This window comes from Nicotiana attenuata, unplaced genomic scaffold (genome assembly GCF_001879085.1).
Source record: "Nicotiana attenuata strain UT unplaced genomic scaffold, NIATTr2, whole genome shotgun sequence".
In the NCBI taxonomy this organism is placed as follows: Eukaryota; Viridiplantae; Streptophyta; class Magnoliopsida; order Solanales; family Solanaceae; genus Nicotiana; species Nicotiana attenuata.
This window is the reverse complement of record NW_017671229.1, coordinates 139771-161825: the sequence shown is the minus strand read 5'-3', so window position 1 is coordinate 161825 and position 22055 is coordinate 139771. Positions and strand designations below refer to the sequence as shown.

At 35.9% G+C, this 22055-nt stretch overlaps 2 protein-coding genes and 2 pseudogenes across 3 annotated transcripts; 2 read left to right on the top strand and 2 right to left on the bottom strand.

Moving 5' to 3' along the window:
* Positions 1-58: 58 nt before the first annotated feature.
* On the top strand, positions 59-2450 carry LOC109206845 (annotated as a pseudogene).
* Positions 2451-4561: 2111 nt separating this feature from the next.
* On the top strand, positions 4562-8508 carry LOC109206853 (annotated as a pseudogene).
* A 92-nt stretch (positions 8509-8600) lies between these two features.
* LOC109206852 (uncharacterized protein At4g14342) lies at positions 8601-13606 on the bottom strand. The gene is made up of 4 exons (XM_019369715.1): positions 13488-13606; positions 13170-13255; positions 12867-12990; positions 8601-8973 (listed from the first exon to the last, which is right to left on the bottom strand). Exons 1-4 carry the CDS (start codon positions 13491-13493, stop codon positions 8926-8928), a joined length of 264 nt encoding a protein of 87 aa, XP_019225260.1. The 5' UTR covers positions 13494-13606; the 3' UTR covers positions 8601-8925.
* Positions 13607-15273: 1667 nt separating this feature from the next.
* On the bottom strand, positions 15274-20058 carry LOC109206851 (UDP-N-acetylmuramoyl-tripeptide--D-alanyl-D-alanine ligase-like). 2 transcript variants are annotated; one of them, XR_002064911.1, is made up of 4 exons: positions 19158-20058; positions 18149-18252; positions 16135-16929; positions 15274-16029 (listed from the first exon to the last, which is right to left on the bottom strand). XR_002064911.1 is itself a non-coding variant. In XM_019369713.1 (3 exons), exons 1-3 carry the CDS (start codon positions 20013-20015, stop codon positions 16329-16331), a joined length of 1563 nt encoding a protein of 520 aa, XP_019225258.1. In that variant the 5' UTR covers positions 20016-20058; the 3' UTR covers positions 15274-16328. The 2 variants fall into 2 exon arrangements, 1 of the variants encoding a protein (XP_019225258.1); XM_019369713.1 differs by having other exon boundaries at positions 15274-16929.
* Positions 20059-22055: the final 1997 nt, after the last annotated feature.

Sequence of the window (22055 nt, the reverse complement as noted above, 5' to 3'; positions counted from 1 at the left end):
ACAGAACATGGCCTTAGAGCAACGGTAAAATTATCTTTATATGTCACGGGTTCGAGCCATGAAAGCAGTCACTAAGGTTAGTATTAGGATAGACTGTCTACATCACAGTGATCACACTCCTTAGGGTACGGCCCTTCCTCAACCCTAGCGTGAACGCGAAATGCCTTGTGCACCGGGCTGCCCTTTTTGGTTTTGTCTGTGTTTCGTGCAAAATGTAGGAAATGTTTAGGAATTTAATTTTTGATTTGGTTAATAGATTTAGCAAACGGACATAATTCGTTTGGTCTGATAAATGAAGAAACTTCACCAAACTGTCCTATGTACATCCAACTCTGTTATATAGGGAAGTTTTGCTTATACTTCCTTTTGACGCAGTTTTAACCTCAAACTTTTGTAGTTTAGCTTGAAACTCTTATGACTCTTTTGTTAGGTGTTTGCCATAATTTTCTTACTATATTTGGTTTTCCTATCTCTTGAAGGAAAAGGCAATATAATTACCTTAACTGGGTTTTCCTTTTTGTAAAAGGAAATCATAAATCTCCAATATTTGGCTAGTCCTTTTTCTTGTAGGAAAAGGTTTGGACTTCTATAAATTGAGGATCCTTCCTTCTCATTCAGGAGCATCCATAATGTAGCCATAGGGGGTTTGAGAGTAGTGTTTAGGGGGAGAACTTTACGGGACAAGTGTTAGTGTGTCACTTGTGTTTGCCTCTTCGTGAGGTTGTTCTCTCGATATTTTGTACTCTCTTTTTATTATAGTGGATTGCTCATCTCCGTTATGGATGTAGGTCAGTTGACCGAACCACGTTATATGTTTGTGTCTCTTTTGGTAGATTTCTCTTTTGTTTTGTGTGATTTATCGTCGTTCAAGATTTGTTTTGCTAGGTTCCGCATGAAACCTTATTATTTCCACCTAACATCTTTTCCATTAAGTTCAGATAGAAGAAGGGAGGAATGTGGATCAATTAATCGAGACAAATCAAATTCTTGATGAAATATATTTGGATTTGTACCATTCATCTACCAAATCTTGTACCATATTCAGAGTAAGTGTGGGGCTAAGTGAATCAAATCGAGATGCTTATAAGCCATGTTGGTCTCTATTGGTCCTTACCATAAGAAGAATTCACAACTATGCTCAATGGAGAATTATAAATTGTGTTACCTACAGCGGTTTCTCAGGAGTGAAAATTTGCATTTGTGAATTGGAGAACTGAAAGATGAGGCACTAAAGTGTTATGATGATATAGAAGATATTTATAGTGACAACAATACTAGTTAATTTTTGAAAATGTTGTTGGTTGATGGTTGTTTTATAGTTGAGTTTATTCGAGAGCGTTGTGAAAGGAAGCCAACAGAAGAAGACTTTATTATCCCCTACAGTTGCATAGATGGTCAAGTACGTCGAGATTTGTTATAACTAGAAAACCAACTTCCTTTCTTTGTCCTTACTAAGCTTCACAGAATGACTATAGATCCAATCAGGGACGGATTTAGGAGGGCAGAAGGGGGCTCACATGAACCCGTTTCGTCACTTGATCCAATAGTACCATTCATAAAATTGGTGAAGAGACCTTTAATTCTTCCTTGTTGAAGATGAGCCCTACATCCTTTCTTAAAACTGAAGGTGATGCCAGAAACATCAAACATTTACTTCAACTAGTACACATGTCATGTCACCCTTTGGAGAAGAAAACTAGCCTTACTCTTGAGAACCCTAGTTCGGAAATGGAACATTGCAGGAAAAGCTTATGTTGGAATCCTTCACAAATGGTTAGGTTGAATATGCCAAAAGATAAGGACCACCAAAAATGGGATGCAAACATGCCGAATGCAACAGAGCTTGGCGAAGGTGGAGTTACATTTTCAAAAGCTGGAATAATTTGTAGAAGATTGGAAGAAGATCACGACCTTGGAGATAACACAAGTTTATTTGACATCAAATTTGAGAATTTTTTCTGAGAAATCCTATAGCATACGAGCAACAATCATCTGACGTACATCCTAGATATTTCAGTGATTTTTCCATTTTCATGGATTATCTTATCGACTCGGACAAAGATGTGAGTTTGCTTCGCCAGAAAGGAATTATCAAGAAGAGATAGGAGAGGACAAAAGAGTGGCTAGCCTTTTTAACAAAATTGGGAAAGGGGACGTCGCCATTTCATTCGTATGACTTATATTACAAAGAAGAATACATGATGTTAGTTCAACGTTGTGAAAAACCATGGAACCGAATGAAGGCAAGTTTGAGGCACAATTATTTTAACAGTCCTTGGGCAGGAGCTTCAACTGTGGGAGCCGTCATACTCCTCATACTCACAGCTATACACACTGTTCTAGCTTTCACATGTGGTGTTAAGTAGTAATTGTTCTCTAATAATATACTATGTTATGCTGGTAGACAGAGGCGGAGTCATGAGTTGAAACTTACGAGTTTGGGAAATTAATCTTTTGGGTTCTAAACTAAGAATTTGTATATATTCAATAGATTTTTTAAAATAAATACAGATTTGAATCATAGTTACTGAGTTCGACCTAACACGTAACATACACACTAACTCCACGCCTACTGGTAGGAGATAATAGAGATATCTAGTGAATTGATCAATATGTGCACCAACTAATCTACAATTTAATCCCGAGAAGAATTCTTTTTTTCTCTCCCATATCTTTCAAGAAAAAAAGTACTTTAAGCAGATTCTCACTTTTTCAGTTCATATATATTATCTCCACAAGATAGCCATAAATCTGCAAATGCGCTGTTATATGACTGATGGAATCATATCACATGCACTGCAGTTGCTTCACAGCCAAGACACCCACATTGTTGGAAAAAAGAAAATATTCTCAATCGCCAGAAACTATAAATTAGTGCCACCACCCGTTAAATAATATCAATATTAACAAAAATGGGAATCATGTAAAAGCTAGCTGCCAACTACTGCAAGGGCTAGCTACTACTATTACATTAATAACAATAACGTACCTAGTGTGATTTCACATGTGCAGTCTGAGAAGGGTAAAATGCATGCAGATCTTATTCTTACCTTGTGTGTGGACAATGTTAGAGAGATTATTCATATGATAAGGTAATTAACTACTTAAATCCTACTAGCTAGTATATAATTTGGTAGACAAGTGGGAGCTAGGAGCTTGAAATTTTGCCTAAAGTTAAGACCAAAGTCAGGCTGTGATATATTATTTGTTTACCCCAAAAAAAGACTTGTATGTTATAAATAATAGTAATATTTATGTAGATGTTCTAAGCTCCAAAAGGAAACACTTTGTTTTTTCAGAATTTCTAATGACTAATTCTATTTTTCTTTTATAAATAAAAGCCTTGTAACTCATGGTTGGTAACACGAATATAATGAAAAAGATTATATTCTTTCTCGTCTCAACTTTGTCTACTATTCTCTTGTTCTTGTTATGATTTCCTTTAATTTTATAATATCTTAATCATTTAATTTGTCCTTATTTATCACATTTTTGTGAAAATGCTTATAGTTTTTTTATTTTGGGTGGACTTGATGCTTGTCCCGTAGTATTAATACATGATTAAAGGCTATTACCAGTGGTGGAGAACTACATTACGAATAGAGTAAAAATGATCTTTTTTTGGTTATATGTGAGCTGTTGAATCCTCTTGGAAAATTAAGTATAGTAGTAAAGAGAGTTTAAAATTGCTTTAGATCATAGGTTTAAATTCCAACTATGACATCCTAATTTTTTTTAATCCCCTTGTATAAATTTTTGTATCCGCCACTAGATATTATGGTCTATTATTTTTTATGTTCGCATCTTATCTTATTTCACCATTTTTTTCCTTTACTTTTATTTTAATAAATTTTCTGTTTCCAGATCAAATAAGAAGAATCTAATGTCATTTTGACTTACTTTCCAATGAAGCAATTTTTATTTTTAAAATATAAATTTAATCTTAAATATAGTATTGTATTTGTACTTTTATTTCCTAGTACTTTAGTCAACTTTGGAAGAAATGCAAATCTAATGCTATAAATGAACTTAATTAAGAAAATTTGCGCTAGCTAAATATGATGATTTCTTTTGGATTAAAAATCCATGCATTACAACAAATATAAGAGCACGTGTGTTTTGCACATGCATCGAACAACTTCGCAATGCACGTTTCCTTTGCCGTGTATTTTATACTATAAGCCTTAGACCTATGCTTTACTTTATGATAATATATTCAAAGTTTAAAATTCTTCCATAATTTATGAAATATTACTCAAAAGTGACAGTCACTTACTCATACACATGAATATTGTAGATGGCTATAGCTAAAGTGGAAGGTTTTGGTAGTGTCAGAATAAAAATAAAAAGATACAATATGCTCTTCACCATCTTTTCCTTGATTAATTTTGATTATACTCTTATTAGGAATAATAAATTACTAGTAAGACTTTTGATTGTCTTTTCCAAAAACCAAAAGAAAAAAAAAAAGAAACTTTCGATTGTGTTAGTATAGCTGCGTCATTCTTCTTATATATATGCTACCACCCTCTCAATCTCTCATCTTTCAAAACAAGTAAGAGGTACAAAGAAAGGAGAATCATCCAAATTAAAGTGGTAACTCTCTGTATTTCCCGTTCCATATGCTTAATACAAGAAACTAATTACATTCTTAATTAATTTGTTACATCAAGTTACATTATGTATGTATGTATTTTTCATTTTTTTTTTTTTTTTGCTTGTATGTATGTATGTGCATCCGCAGGCATATGTCCGTATATATATGTATGTGTGCATGCAAAATATCATCCTTATTACGATGAAATTTTTGCTAAATATGTATATTTAGCGGTGGACGTTCGGGCAGTTCAAATTGAATATGAAAATTTTAGTTTAGATTTTCGATTTTCAGATTGAAGAAATGACAATCCAAATAGGGTGATTTTTAAAAATAGCCAGATTTATAATTGGTCGTTCAAAAATAGCCCAATTTCAAAAGTAATCGAAATTTAGCCACTTTTTATGTAAAGATAAATCTGAGCGAAAACACTGTTCAAAACCCAGAAAATACTCCAGTATATTATGCTGGAGTTCCAGCATAAGTATACTTGAACTCCAGCATATTATACTGGAGTTCCAGGATAGTATGCTGGAACTCCAGCATAATATGATGGAGTTCCAGCATAAATACACTAGAACTCCAGCATAATATACTGGAGTTCCAGCAAGTATAATGGTCCAGTATAATATACTGGAGTTTGGAGCACCAGTGCTCCAGTCTCCGGTATATTATACTGGAGCCAGCAAAGTATACCGGTCCAGCATAATATGCTGGAGTTCATACACAAGTGCACCGAACTCCAGTATATTATGCTGGACAGGTCTCTATTGCAGCAAAACGGTGGCTATTTTTCATTGACTTGGTAAACTTTTTGATTGACCAGTTCGAATTAATCGGTTTGGATATTGGATTTTCAGATTTGAGGTTATAAGTTGAGATGTTTCTTCTTTTTACAAAATGAATATCCAAATGAAGTACTCATATGAAATTGCTTGAAAAGTTCCTCATTCTCGCCGCAATTATCCAAATGAAGTATTCAAGTAATGCAATTATTATCAAGGAAATGCAATAGAGTCATTAATACAACTGATAAGAAGTAGCAATAGTAAAACCCTATCCAAATAGATAGTATTCTAACAATAATTTAGTAATTAATACTGAATATATAAGATAATATCTAATGAGTTGGATATTGAGCTTATTACTATTGACATATGGATAATGGACTAAATATAAAGTATAAGAATTTCGAATTTTCGAATATCCAAAAATTTGAAGTACCAAATACAATATCCAATCCGAAATCCAAAATTTTAAAAGTTAAACTCAAAATCCAATTCGTAATCCGAAAATCCAAACCAAAAATCCAAAAAATTCGAATTTCAGTTTGCATTTCGGATTTGCCAAACTATGCACACCCCTACGTATATTAGTTATTGTGTTTCATTGAAATGTTGTGCCATTATGTTTTTAAATACTACTTTTTTATACAGTCTGTAATTTGTAGATACGGATGGTTTTTTTTTTTTTGTTAGCTTCCAGAGCAACACTAAGAAAATTAATACAGTATTGCTTATTAACCATCTCTATCTCTCTTTTTATTATTAGAATTACAGTCTCAAGAAAGTAATCCAAAATCAGGGATGGCAAACAATACTGAGATTATTCCACTAGATCATCGAATTGCATTACCTGATCAAAATGCTCTAAGAGAAGCTACACAAGATGAGGTATATCTCTTTCTATACATATATTTGTCACTCACAAAACAAATACTTAAATTGATGACAAAAGATTAATTTCATGTGCATATATCTTTAATAACTGTGATTATTTTGTTCTTTATTATGTCGGGATAAATGATAAACAACTTTAAAAAGTAAGAAAAGATATGACAGGTTTTTGTTCCGGCATCTTTTTCTTTCAGGTGTCTTTTTATCAATTAGGAGTAATTATATATTTAATTAAAGTTACTATTTTAATCTTGCTACTTCTTTAAAAATTACAGTAATTGATGGGACCAAAATAGTTGAGACTTATGAGTACATAAAAAAAAAGTACCCTCTCTTTGCCAAAAGATGGTACATACTTTTCAAATTTCGACAATCAAACTTCTTAACTTGAAGTCGGACATTGAATCTTTAAGTTTTTTAAATAAAATTTATATATTTCAAAACTACATAACAAGTACTATAAGTGTCAGACTGTCAGTAATTAACAATTCAAACTATTTAAAAGGTATATGAAACAGTTTAAAAAAATAACTCTGTTTGACTCTCGAAATTCAAAAAGTAACATCTTTTTGGGATGGAAGGAGTAATGACTTGGTTCTCATAGTACTTGCAATCAATAATTAAATTACAGATACAGGATGTGAGGAAAGTGGACCATTTAATCGAGATAAAGGAAACAAGTGGTCAAGATCAATTGGCGTTACAAACTAAAAAATCTGCAAATCAAATCTTTGATGAAAGATTTAAGGATTTGGACAATACATCTATCAAATTCACTACCATATTCAAAGTAAATATGGGGCTACGAAAATCAAATCCAGATGCTTATACACCAATGTTGATCTGTATTGGTCCTTACACATAAAAACAATCCTGAACTTGACTCCATGGAAAAGTACAAACTGTTGTACCTACGACGGTTTCTCCAACGGAAAGAAGGGATTAATTTGGAAAGTTGCATTAGTGAAATTGAGAAACTAAAAGATGAAGCACTAAAGTGTTATGATGATAACCTTGACAGTGATATTGTTGTCAAATTTTCACAAATGATGTTGCTTGATGGTTGTTTTGTGGTTGAGTTTATTCGAGAGCGTTGTGAAGTTGAGCCAAGAGAAGAATCCAACCAAATTATCAACTTGGAATGGATGATAAATCAAGTATGTCGAGACATGGTGTTACTAGAAAACCAACTGCCTTTCTTTGTGCTCACTATGCTACATGACATGACAAAGCAACCTACAGAACAAAGCTTCTTGAATATGGTGAGAAGGACATTACTTGATATTTTCCCAAAAGTGACATTTATACCAACATCAGAAATCGACGATTTTAATGCAGAAAGAATCGACCATTTACTAGATGCAGTACACATGTTTTGCCGCCCATCACATGAGAAAACTAGAGAAACCAAGAATGCTAGCAGCAGGGAAAATGAATGTTGCAAGATAAGTATCTGCGGGAACATTATGCAATTAACCAGGTCAAAAGAAATACCCAATGTCCTTGATTTATGGGATTGCTATCATATTCCAAGTGTAACAGAGCTTTATGATGCTGGAGTTAGCTTCATAAAAATAGGAACAGTGGATAAGATTATAAGGATAAAACAACTTTATTCGATATCAAGTTCAAAAAGGGGATAATGAAAATCCCCTGTTTCACAATCGAGGATACTATGGAGACCTTCATGCGAAATTTAATAGCTTATGAGCAACACTGTTCTGATGTATATCCTTATTTTTCGAATTATGCGCATATAATGACTCAACTTATTGGCTCACATAGAGATGTGAATCTCCTTCGCCAAAATAAAATCATCCTTAAAGACCAAGGGGATGACAAAGAAGTGGCCAGCATATTCAAAAAACTTTCAAGTGGGGTGAAAGTCACTGACTTCTATTACATAGAAGAATGCAGCAAATTGATCCAACATTGTGAAAAGCCATGGAGTCAAATGATGGCAAGTTTGAGGCACAATTATTTTCAGTGTCCTTGGGCTGGAGCTTCAACTGTGGCAGCCATCATACTTCTCATACTCACAGTTATACAGACAGTTCTAGCTTTCACAGGTGAGGTTAAGTAGTCATTCTTGTAAAATTATATACAAATGTTGAGTGAATGTCTCTAGTCTACTGTATCCTCCCTATTCCATGGATGCAATTTGTGTGTTGATCATGAGCTTTAAATATTGTGTCAATGATTGTGAATTAATTGATTGTAGGTATGAGAAGCAGATTTTGTCCCCCCCCCCCCCCCCCCACCACACACAATAAAAAAAATATAATCAATTACCATTACCATCTATTCCAGTTTAACCCGCGAATGCATGACAAATCCGGCTTAACTTATCCATTGATCAATAAGTATACGTGCACTTGATACACGTTCAAGAGAAGAAAAAAAAACTGATGAAGTGGAATTGACACATCACAAAGATGTGGATATATAGAACGATCAAATGTAAAAGCTTTTTGTATCCAAGGGTTGAACAGCATCCACAAATGGCCTACCAAACCGACCATTTACACTTCAAATTGATATCAATGTAAGCTTTGACAAGACATACAAACAAATGCAAGGAAGATGGTAATCAAGAAACGCTATGGTATATGGTCCTTACATCTTGCAGCTTGCCTTTATTTATTGCAATTCTTAATCATCTTCTCTTTCGGGTGGAAGACCACAAGGCAAAAGCATTTTCTGAACAAGCAAAAGCAACTATGCATTGTCAGTAATTGTATGAGACCGACATCAGGGATGCATATTCTCAATCGTCATATGTACATCAAACTATATAGAAATGCAATTATTTTGCTTGTCCTATGTTACACAATGGCAAGAATATTAGCAAGTAGTAATATTTTTGTGGGTGGGTGACGAACAAACTTGAACATTCTGTCTTCTACGTGAAACAACCAACGCTTCATCAACACTGAAATATTCAGGAATTGGTTGGCTCTCCATAGTCCAGATTAGCCTAAAGTATATTGCATTGAACAGGTGTTCATACAAATATTCACAAGTGGGGTCATGTTGAGATGACAACTAACTGCATATCTAATATAGCCTTTCCAAAACATACACATTGGAGATAGCCAATAAAATTTTTTTAAGTGGCAACATAGCAATCGTTGTTGGGCTTAACAAGGTTTAACCACTACGAATAACAACAGAAAAAACAGGTAGTCTAACCGGAGCTCTACATCACAGACTTTAAGACTTCTAAGTTACCAAAAATAGTTACTCCCTCCGTTCAATTAATGTGGAATACTTTCCTTTTTAGAGGGTGTTTGGATTGGCTTATAAAAAGTAGCTTTTAAGCTAAAAGCCAAAAGCCATAAGTTGGTAATACCCAACTTTTGGCTTTTGGCTTATTTTTGTACTTTTTATGCCTAAAAATAAGTGCTTTTAAACACTTTTTATTATTGCCAAACACCACACAAACTAAAAAAGTGCTTAAAAGCCAATAAGCACTTAAAATAAGCCAATCCAAACACCCTTTTAGTCTATCCCAAAAAGAATGTCATACTTCCATTTTTAGAAAAAAGTTTTAACTTTAAACTTCTAATTTTACAATTATGAGATGATTTAAAGCCACATAAAAATCTATGGCTTGTTTTGAACCACAAGTTTCGAAAGTCTTTCTTTCTTAAATTCCGTACTCACAGAGAGTATTTCTTTGAAACTTTCTATTCGAGGAAGCAGGACAACCTGCTAGTATATAGCCACAAAAACTCCAATGTTTAATGTTTCAGTCAAAAGGACTAAATATTATCCTCCTTTCCAAAAAATGTTTGCTTCTGTATACCTACCCTCGACCGTAAGGAAGTTCTATTAATGTTGGGATGTCCTTTTTATGTTGGAAAGAAGACATGATTACAACCGGTCCCTGCAGGAAGGTTCACGAAACACATCTTCCCTTTTAATTCTTTCTGAGCTTGGCCTGAAATGATTCGAACCAGCAAGAGCCTCCAATAGGAAAACTTTGGAATCCTCAAACACTAGTCTCTCCAGAATCAAATAGAATCATTCTAACAAAATGCAGATGCACCTTTATATAAAGGACCAAATGGAGCTCAACAGTGAACTAGCACCCAAACAGCTCCTCTAGCTCTATGCAATTCAAAATTGAAAAGCATACACTCACACATTTTAGCACTAAAAAGCAGAGGGCATTAGCTACAAGGATGGGGCAGTATGGAAAGAAAAAATGTGGAACCTAATATAAATTACTACTAGTTGGACCAAAAAAAAAAGAATTTTTCTGCAATGTCATATGCATCTTCTTCTAGAAGATGAAGTTGAATGGTTTCAAGTTGCAGCTTTTACTCAGCAAAAAAGACACACTAGCTTTAGGTAGAGCCAGTTTACTCAAGTCTACCAAGCCCATCTTCTAGCCAATGAAATGGAATGGTTTCAAGCGGCAGGTTTAATCAGTAAAAGGATAAACTAGCTTTAATTAGAGCTAATTCACTCAGGTCTAGCAAGCATATAGCAAAGGATAAAGAATACTTCCAAAAGGTGGCAAACCTCATGAGCAGCACTAATTCCTTGACATACCCTCAAAATATAGGTATACATTTCCCTAATGATAACAAACATCATATTTTATCTACATTTTCTAAATCCAGCCTATTATAATAATCTCCCAGATTTACCAACCAAAAGCTCCCCCAAAATGCACGTCGATACCAAAGTTATGGGTCTAGCATCTACCCAAGTCTCCACTTTTGTGGTAGATCAGATCCTTGATAATTTCTTTTGTAGCTTTAACTAAACATGATAATAATTCAAACTTGATCCAACATGAAATCCAAGTTTCTAACCTTCCCCCACCCGCCACCTCCCCCCCACCCCCATATTAAAAGAATAATGAATAGGCAAAAACCAGACATTCACATGCAAAGATACAAAGATTGACGATTCTCCCTCCCACCTTCTTACGAGCTACCACCTTCGTCCCAATTTATGTGATGGTGTTTAACTAGGCAGTGAGTTTTTTTTTTTTAGAAAAAAAAGACTATCAAAAATTGTGGTCTGGAACAAGTCATAAATATTTGTCTAGCTATAAATCATCTCACTACACGTAAAATGTAAAGTATACAAGAAATCTTGGCATTATATATAGAAAGCACGAATCAGATTTATGTCAAAGAATGCATTCATCATATTGAAATTGATTTTGGAAATAGTAGAACTTTTTTTGATAACCGAAAAATCCCCAAGGGACAGTGGCGCACGGTTCAAAACTCGATGGATAATGGTTGTTCTTCTACCCTTCTCCACTTAACTACCATGCTTTTTTTGCAGCAAGATTCAAACTCGTGATGTGCCCTATCCCACAGCCAAGCCCTACGCTCTTACCACTAGACCAGGGTTGTGAAAAGCGGTCGCTTACTCATTTAAAGCGAGAAGCGAAGCAAGGCGATCCTATGATTGCTTCTGCTATCTGAAGCGTAGCAGGTACGCAAAAGCGTGCACTTCCACTAAAAATCGAGAAGCGACGATGCGAAGCGAGCGCTTCTTTGTTTTAAGCACCTGCCAACCTATTTAATTAAAAAAGGAGTTCTTTTATTAAAACATACGACCAACAACAACAGAGAAAGAGGCGACTAGGGTTCCAAGTTTTCTACACTTTTTAACTTTAAGATCATCAAGTTTGGTCCAGGTATGTGATTTCTTCTTCCTCCTCCTCCTTCTTCTTCTTTTCTTTTTCTTTTTCTTTCACTGTTTCAGCGTCAACTAGCAGCGAAATGCTGGCGCATTCTTTTTTTCTCTTCAGTTCTTCTTTCTCAGTCTTCTCCTCTTCGTTGAAATGCTGCCCAGTTCTTCTTTCACTGTTTTTTCGTTTGAAATGCTGCCCAGTTTTTAACAGAATGGTATACCGCCCTTCCTCTTATTTTTATATCCTTTATTCTAAGTTGTTCTTTTAATGGCACCAAAAGAAGATAGGAAAGACCCGGCTTGGGCTTATTCTGCAAGAGTTAGCGAGACAATCTTGTAGAAGAATACGATGCTCATTTTGTGCTTTAATTGATGCTACTCTTTAGTTTTTACATTGAAGTATTTGACACTTCCTTACAGTTACATGTGTTGTCTATGCAATATTTATTTTAATATTTTTCTTTAAAAAATTCCGCTTCACTTCAAAAAGCGAGGCTTCGCTTCTCGCTTTAAGCGGAAAAGCGGCTTGTCGCTTTTCCTCGCTTCACGCTCTTCACAACACTACACTAGACCAAGAAGGTGCTACCGTTGTTCTGTAAATAAATTGCTGCTAACCCACACAACTCATTTAAAAAAAAAAAAAAAAAAAAAGGAGCACCAAGAAGATGCTACAACTTATTCTGCAAATAAATCATCTTTTCAACAAAAGATGGTGCTCTTGAGCAACCTATAATCTTAACAACAAAGCAGCAAGTTCTATTAACTAGTTGATAAAAGAACATAGAACAGTACAATAAAAGCACTTAATTCACTCATTATGAAAGTCAGAATAAAAAACTAATAAAATAATTCATTGTGCAGGCAAGCACATTAAGAACTAAGAAAACAAACAGGAGAAAACAAGAAAAGCATTTTTAACAAGCACAAACCTGCATAAAATTGTAGCGTTCTCTTCCAATTGATTCATTTTCTGCAATGGCAAAATACGCCAACATTGGGTAGTGTCCAACATAGGACGCGTAGCTGTCACGCTGAATGTTTACTGCCCACTCACTAAACCGAACAAAGAATATCCAAAACATCAGAACCTCCACAGCTATTAGAATTAAAACAATAAACTCTCAACACAGTCAATTAATGTCAAACAAAGATGATAAATAATACACATACGGAACCATATTCAATAAAACGAGATACAAATATCAATTTCAAAAAATGCATAGGGAACTTACAATCTAGTCAAGTCGGCATGTCCAGTTCCAACGTATTTAGCTTGTAAGTGCTCAAGCTGGGAGTTGATATTGAACCTGTCACTCGCCTGTACCATGAAAAAAAGGGATTAATTCGTTAATTAACTGTAAAATCGACGAACTCACGAACGGAAGAAAATCCCAAAGTCGTATACTGAACAGAAAACTAAACTAGGGTTTTGTAAGACAATTTCGGGGCTTAATCATGGTACTATTTAATGAAATTTGAAGCAAAAGATGATATCGGAATTGAATATATGGAGTAGGATTTACGCATTCTACTAATTTTATGAAACTTACCTGCATTTTTGCACACCGGGATGATCAAAAGAGAAAGGTTAAAAAACAGAGATGTGTGTAGCGTAGGGGGGACTGAAAGGGGAAGAGACGCTTTCCGGTATATAACCCTTTTCTTTGTTGGGCTTTTAACACATTTTGGAACTTGGTCGAAAATAATTACATTCCCTAGCCTACTATACAAAAATATACATATCAGTTATTATTTTGGTGGGCAGCTGTATTTTTTCATAATATCAAATTATTTAGAAATTAATAACAGATAATTGTGTATAATAATTTAAATTTAAATGATTTGATAGATAAAACAACAATATGCTATAACGGGTTAAATAAAATAGTAACCACCGATGCATCATTTAATAAATAAGGATCTGTTTAAGATTTTGTGGGCAGAGTTACTCGGTATCATACCGGTAGGCAATAATAAGTACCCAATGGTATAGTCCGGAATGCACAAGCTGATTCGGGCATTAGCATCATGAGAAATTAAACATAAATAAATAAAAAAAGATATGAACAGGAAAAAAAATCAGTCAATCAATTTAGTTTACTTTTATTATATAAATATCCGGTATAATCCCACGAGTGGGAAATTATCACATGTTATATCCCGAAATTACCACATCAGCCGTTAGAGTCAATTTATTTTACCTTTATTAGTTGTATAATAAATAGTAGCAATATTATTACTACTCAAATTTAAACAATATTTTATGTTACTAGTGGATAGAAGTATATTTCGCGTTGAAACTAACACAGAACAATACATGAGTGTAAATTTGAGAAAATACATTCAGAAGATGAGAGTTGAGAACTTTTAGAATTTACATCTTATAATAACTGGTGTTTTAGTTATCAAAGTATCTGAAGTTCATATTATTATACTTTGAGCAAGCGTGTAAGGAAAATGACTTTAAACTAATACTCCAAAGTAATAAACTTATGTTTCTTCAAATATAATATGATTCTTAGAAAGGAAATGGTAATACGGTCCTAGAAAATAAAATGTAATGTATATGATCATGAGCCATATACATAGCCCAACTGTAATTTTTTCTTCTTTTTTTCCTCTTAATCAAGTCACAATTTATTGCCGCGTTGAAATGAGTACAATGAAGAAGGGGATATAACCAACAACAACAACAACAAGCCCAGTATAATCCCACAGGTAAGGGGATATAACCAAAACCTTCTTTACAACATGTGAGCGAGATAAATCCAGTTAGAGGCATTAGCTCAACTAACTTTCCTTCAAAAAAACAAAAAAGTGATGGCTTCTCCTCTGCCATCTATCGGCATTCAATGAGCCTCTAATCTGGCGTCGCAAAATATCAAAAGCTGTGGTATATGTACACTTCATTAGTTGAATGGCTCAGAGTAGCCAATTTATCCACCACCTTGTTTGCCTCTCTGAAACCATGCCTCGTGATGATGACATGGTTAATCACCACGATCCTTAGCTCCTTAAACTATTTGAGTTTAACAAAAATAATTGGTGGTCTGATCCATTTGACAATGGTGATGGAGACCTCATAGAGTGTGTGATCGAAAAGTTTGCAATCACCAAAAACCCCAACAACAACAACATACCCAGTATTATCCCACACCGTGCAGTCTAGGGAGGGTAGTGTGTACGCAGACCTTACCCCTACCTTGTGAGGATAGAGAGGCTGTTTCCAATAGACCCTCGGCTCAGGAAAGCATAAGCACCACATTAATGAAAATATAGACGAGAAGGGACAGTACCAAAAAGCCATATAAAAGCAGAATAAAAACAAGATAGTAAGGTGATCACCAATTAAAGAAAACAACGAATAGTCATAAAAACCTACTACCAACAGAAAGCGAGACTGCATGTCAGTACTATTGCTATGAACACTCTAGACTACCTACTCTACTACCCTAATTCTCGACCTCCATACCTTCCTATCCAGGGTCATGTCCTCGGTCAGCTGAAGATGCGCCTTGTCTTGCCTAATCATTTCTTCTCACCTCTTATTTGGCCTACCTCTACCTCTCCGTAGGCCCTCCAATATCAACATCTCACACCTCCTCACCGGGGCGTCTGTGCTCCTCCTCCTCACATGACCAAACCAAATTTCCAAAGTAAGGTTTAACCTTGGTGATGATGTTGAATGAGATTTAAGGAGGTAGCTCTTGCAATGTATGGCCTTTCAAGTTCATAGTGTGAACTGCACCTTGATCTCCGTAGTTCTATTCCGCTTCTTACTCAGTTACTCGTTTATTTTCGTTGGGATTTCAACCGATGTGCTTCTGATACTCGTAATAGCAAATTTGTCATTTGCTTCACAGGTTCACAGACATAAATCTTATGTCTCCTCTTGGAACATTTTCCCGAGTCTCCTAAGGAAGTCAAAGTGAGTAAAGTACTCGGGGAGTATATTTTCAAAAGCCTCATTACCTTAAGTGACTTCTTGAGCAATAAGCTGATTTCTGGAGTGTCATTCCTGGAGTAAGTATGGTTTTATTGACACCCTCCGGTGCTAACGTTGCAGAAAGTATCCGCAAAGAGGCCCTTCATCTGGACCAACAGTAAATTTTGCAATCTTTAGATTCATTCTTCACGATACTAAACCGAAGAAAGCATCTTCAACGAAGGCTTCTACCAAGCAGCTTAAGCACTCACCTGTAAAAGAGCTTGTCACCCGAGGGCCAGCTCGTATGGCTACCCAGACCTTCCAGCATTTTTCAAAAAAAAAAACCATAAAAAGAGGTGCTTGAAACACCAAAACTCTAATTATCTATCCTTACGCCAGCTGCGGGCCCTGAACTAACCATACCGAGAGGTCTTGAATCGATGATCACATTGCATAATTTCTGTCAGTCATAGTTGCTCATTACTGAATGGCAAAGTGGGACACCAAAGTGGATAAACTTAATTGCATCGACAATCACCTCCATGCCTATTTGGCGACTGCCTTTGACAAGGATGACATCACCACTATTCAAGTAATTGATAATTTTAGAAGCCATCCGGTGAGCATCAGTGGTGCATACCTGTTTTATCTCCTGAGCACAGTCTATACTCTCAGCTGCACGTATAAACCTTGTTCCAACAAGTGCAATTACATCGAAATGGGCATTGACGCAACTCTGTATCATCAACTCATGGAAGTTGATTTCCTTTGGACCAAGTTCAAGCATGTCCCCAAGTATAGCAACTCGTTTACCATTGCAGTTGATGTTCCTTAACAAGTCAATGGCTGCTTCAGTACTAGCTGGACTTGCATTGTAAACATCATTTATTATTGTAATCCCATTTTCAGCTACTTCAAGTTCTGATCTCATGTGAACAGGAATAAATTTGGATAAGGATTTTCCAGCTAGAGCAAGAGGAACACCAAGTGCACTAGCCACAGCAGCAGCTGCACATGCATTAATGGCCAGGTGCAGGCCAGGACTGGAGATTACGAATTCAACCCTGAATATTCCGCACAATGCCAAATAAATAGAACATTAAATGCTAATAATAACAACATTGTTACAAGAATATAAAGGCATTTAGTTGCAGTAGAAGGAAGAAGGAACCTATGAATAAAACATAGAATACCCTAACATGATGCAGAGAAACTTCAGAAATATACTCGATTTTGTACTTCAGTAACGGACATGCCTTTTGAAGGTTTCTCATCGTTTATTCACTAAAATCAACTTAAACTTCATTAATATTTTTTCTGAAAAATTACTATTTTCTCTTTAAAATACAACACTAACATGCCTCTTTCAGCTACACTTAAAAACACTATAACCCCCTCTTCTTCCCCGCCCCACTTCCAAAGAAAGAAATCCTAAAAAACTAAAACCAAAAGAGAAGACATAAGAACACACAGTTAGCAATGACCATCCTATTTATTGCATTCTTTGAGGAGAGAAGAGAAGCTACCTTGTAGAAAATGTCAGATACACACACACACACAGACAGAGACTTAAAGTGTTCCTTGATAAGACAACTTTCTATGTACACTTCATCAAACTTAAATTCTTATAACTATGGTAGTATTGAACTTGCACGTCGAAATTACAGAACATAACTTTTCCAAGAATATAATGTTCATTTTGTTCAAGAGTAGCAACGGTGCTGCATTTATAGATGTGGAACTCATGGGCGAAGCTACATGTTATAAAGGGTGGTCAACTGACCACCCTTTGTCGGAAAATTACACTGCGTATATACATAAAATATTAGATTTTAGAGGTATATAACAATATTGAACACTCTTTCTCGGAGAATTTTTTTCCCTTCTTTCAAGTTTGAACACCCTTAAGTAAATTCCTAGCTTCGCCACCGGTGGAACTTACAATACTATCTTCTCTATTAGCTATGACAGGACAGTAGAATGATATCTATCATGTTCTGTATGATTAACAACATCTAAGCCACACCAAAGAGACAAAAGATGAACGCAGGTCTGCTGGCAAAACCTTTTCCAGATAAGAACACCAAACATATTCATTCAATTAACATCAATAGCAGAAAACAATAATTAACATAACCACAAATTGGAAAAGAGAAAAAGCATAAGAGGAAAAGAGCTTTGTATTGTGGAAATGGTCAAACCCATGTAATAGTTCAGATTTCGAGCGAAAGCCAAATAGTATGCCTCTACAGAATGCTCAAGGAAAAGTCCTGATGAACTTACATCTCATTGAACCCCTCTAGAACAATTTGTACACTGCGACCTCCATCTATGCTTTGTGAAGAAACTAAACGAATATCACAACCCAACTTTCGGCCAAATAGGACCTTGAGCAAGAAAAGAGAAAAAGCAATCAAGAAATATAACCAAAACTAGACCCCCAGCTAAGCCACAACAATTTCACAATACATAAAGATTAGAAGCAACAGTTCCTTGTTTCTTCGGCTCTTAGATGTGATGAGTGAGGTGGATATGTGTGCTTGAGATGAAGGAAGAGTTGGACAGATACAATAGGGCCCATTTGCCCTTTATCACATTACTAGAATGGTCTCCTTGAGGTGTCGGGCAGGTAAGAAATGGTGGCATTTCATGTTTACATTTGACAACTACCAAGTCAAATGTCTTAATATAATTGTGTAACAACATGTTATTCGAATTCAAGTGCTTTATTACTATTCCGATAAGAGCTGTTAATATGCATTTTGAATGTAAAACACTTATTTAGGGTACTGTCGGATGCTAAGTTAAAGAACTACAACAGGTCTTCATTTCCAGATGGGCAATATGACAAATAGCACCTCACAACTTGTTTGGATATTTGTTACAAATTGTTTCATAAATTTGGATAGATTATATTGTTTGCCATTTTTTTTTATGATATCACGCACCAGCAATATGAAGAATAAACTTACAATATTACAAAGAAAAAGTAGAGTACAAGGTAGAATTATTATATAAAAAGGTATGATAAAGAATGAAAAGGATTATTAATAATAAGGAAGGACTAGATGAAAGAAAAAAATAAAGTTACAACACGACCACACCGGATCAGTTGTTACATAAAGTGGCACTTTTCCTCGTTACATAACGATATATTTAACAATACGATACAGTAAAATTTAAGTAACAGTCAAAACAAATATCATATTTAAAGTATCAATAGTATACATTAAGGAAGAATCAACATAAAGAACAAGATATAAAATAAAAAGACAAAAAGAACTACATTCACCTTCTTAACTCCAGCCGGAACTGGGAGACTCATGACAAGAGGATCATCACCACTCAATATACACACATCTCCCGGCATTGCTTCTCTTAAAATCTCCCCTTTCGCCATGGAAATCTCCTCCAAGTTGGCGAAATTCTCCAAATGTGCAGCATTCACATTCAGAATCACCCTTACATTTGGCCTACACATCCTGGACAATTCCAAGATCTCACCTTTCTTGCTCATCCCAATCTCCAAAACGCCAAATCCCACATCCCTCGGCATCCCTATAAGGGATAACGCGACCCCAATCTCATTGTTCCAGTTCCCTGGGCTGTAATAAACATTTCCAACACTCTCCAGAGCCAATGCTATCATAGTCTTTGTAGTGGTCTTTCCCACACTTCCTGTTAACCCAATTAAACAACCATTGAACCTGTTTCTTGCATAAAAACCCAAACTTTTTAAAGAACTTACAGTATCACCCTCCACTTTTACAAACCCATTGTTCCAGTCCTCACAAACCCAGTTCCCAATTACTCCAACACAGCCTTTGGTGGCTAATTCAGGGGTAATGAAATTGTGGGCATCAAAGTTTTGGCCAACAAGAGGGAGGAACCATTGTCCTGGTTCAAGTGTCCTGGTGTCCGTACAGATTGTTCCAGGTGGACCCCACCTAATGATTCTGCCATTAACAGCCTTGACTATCTCTGAAATCGTCCAAAGAGAGGGATTTGGTGAAGCAGAAAATGTGGCACTTTGAGGAATCAAAATTTTTGGTCTGTTGGGTAAAGTGAAAATGATGGAATTTAAGTATGATGGACTGGAAAGTGAAAAGGGGTAAGGAGAAGGATGAAGTAGAATGGTCAGTGAACTCATTGAAGCAATGGAAATGAGGAGTCCGAAACCTAAATGTCGTGGATTTGGACTCAAAATAGGTTTTTTATGGTAAAAAAAAGTTACATTTCTATATATATATATAGCGATATAGTTTCAGCCGTTAAAAGTATAGCGCCGTATAATACCGCGTTATATATAGCGCCGTGTAATACCGCATTATATATAGTGCTGTGTAATACCGCGCTATACGTGTTTGTGGGCCCACCAATAAGTCTCCGGCGGTTAACTAACATAACAATAATTCAAATATATATAACGCGGTGTAATACCGTGCTATACCTATTTGTGGGCCCACCAACAAGTCTCCTGCCGTTAACTGATATTACAATAATTCAAATGGGTATAGCGCGGTGTAATACCGCGCTATACATCAACAAATTCAGCCCCCGAGCTAGGCATTACCTTATTTAAAGGCGTTAGGATTTTATGAAAATCCATTCAAAAAATATTCTAACTTACGTTCAAACTTTTCTTCTTATTATCAAGCATTTCTTATAATGTCTGAAGAGTGAAAAATAAGGGTTTCATCAGCCGCTTACAGTGGAGTACGATACATTGGTATCGTTGTTACGTAAGAAAATGAGCGATAGGAAACGTTCGGTGAACCTTAAATTAACTGGTAGATATCCGTATTCTGTGACTCCGTAGGGGTTTGCTTGTTATTCTGAGTTTAACATCAAAGATGATGAAACTCTGAGAGATTTTTTTACGAATTCCGGATGAATACAGGGAATTTATTGTGATAAAATTGTTGGAAATGTACGTCAAGGCTGAAGACGTTCGCAATAATGAGATTGCGCAAAGCATGGATAACCCCCAGTCATCGGGTGGTTATTCTTGAGCAATTTTAGCCTAATAGGTTCCAGCTGAAAGAGTTTGGCCGGATTTTAACTTATCTCCGTGGGCGAACGAGGAGCGAGGAAATAATTTCTCTCCTACTTTACATAATCCACAAGACGACTGGTAAACTTTAATTTTCCTTTCTGTTACGATGTTTATTTTTTGTTGAATTGAATTTGTATTAACACTCATATTTTCCACAGGGGGTACCGTCCGGATATAAATTTTACAAGTTATGACCCCACGCACAGTTAGAATATGCGTAATTCTGGCGTGTTGGATCACGGTGGTCCATCTGGGAGTCATCACCAACAGAAAAATGTCCATCATGGAATGTCAACACAGTACGACTTGTAAGTGAAGTGATATAGCTATATGCAAAATATTTATCAATTTGAGTAGCTTATCATTTTGTTCATTTTGTGCAGTGAAAACGAGCAACTTGATGGTCCTGACCTCACTCAGTTGCCCGTAAATGACGTATTTGTTAGTATACAAAACCCAACAGTATTTACTCGTGATTTGGCAAATGCGCATAGTCAAGAAGATAATAGTGATTATGACAACAATGTCGATTAGTCTGGAGATGACACACCCTTCCCTGACGAGGGTGATGAGGAGGAGGAAGTGAATGTCGAACCTGAGCTGACGAGGGAGCATGCTCCTCCACCTCCCGTTAGACCAAGAGTGTACGAGTCTCACGTGTCGTTTCATGAGCGAAATATTCCCTACCTTGATAATTTGCCAAGTATGCCGGATGTGGATGCCCTCACAAGGGATGCTGACGAATTTCGGTCAGCAATGTGGGATGAGTCTAGACCAACGGTGCTGGCAAAGGGCATGTATTTTCCCGATAAAGCCGGGGCTGTAAAAATGTACAGTGTAAGAGAGCGTCGTGAGATGATGGTATGGGAGTCAACTCCGGAGGTATACAAGGTCAAATGTCGTAGACATCTTATGGGTTGTAACTGGATGTTGCGTGCGATCAAGAAGGAAACAGGGTTATGGAAAGTGGGTAAATATATTAGCACCCACAGATGTGAAATGGACACATTCAATGAGAATCACTTCAACTTGGATGTAGACTTGATTTCTCTTGTCTTGATTCTACACTTGGAAGTGTCCATTAGGTACAAGATCAAAGAGTGTATTACATCCGTCCACCAGGAATATGGGTGT

Bases quoted from the DNA above. Each gene is read 5' to 3' on its own strand.
- LOC109206851 (XM_019369713.1), bottom strand. From the start codon at position 20,015: ATGAGTTCACTGACCATTCTACTTCATCCTTCTCCTTACCCCTTTTCA. The intron at 18,253-19,157 runs GTGAATGTAGTT...TTCTTGCTCAAG, and splicing joins TTCCGGCTGGAGTTAAGAAG to GTCCTATTTGGCCGAAAGTT. The intron at 16,930-18,148 runs GTAAGTTCATCA...CGGAATATTCAG, and splicing joins CTAGAGGGGTTCAATGAGAT to GGTTGAATTCGTAATCTCCA.
- LOC109206852 (XM_019369715.1), bottom strand. The intron at 12,991-13,169 runs GTAAGTTCCCTA...TGTTCGGTTTAG, and splicing joins CATGCCGACTTGACTAGATT to TGAGTGGGCAGTAAACATTC. The intron at 8,974-12,866 runs GTTTGTGCTTGT...TTGCTTGTTCAG, and splicing joins AACGCTACAATTTTATGCAG to AAAATGCTTTTGCCTTGTGG.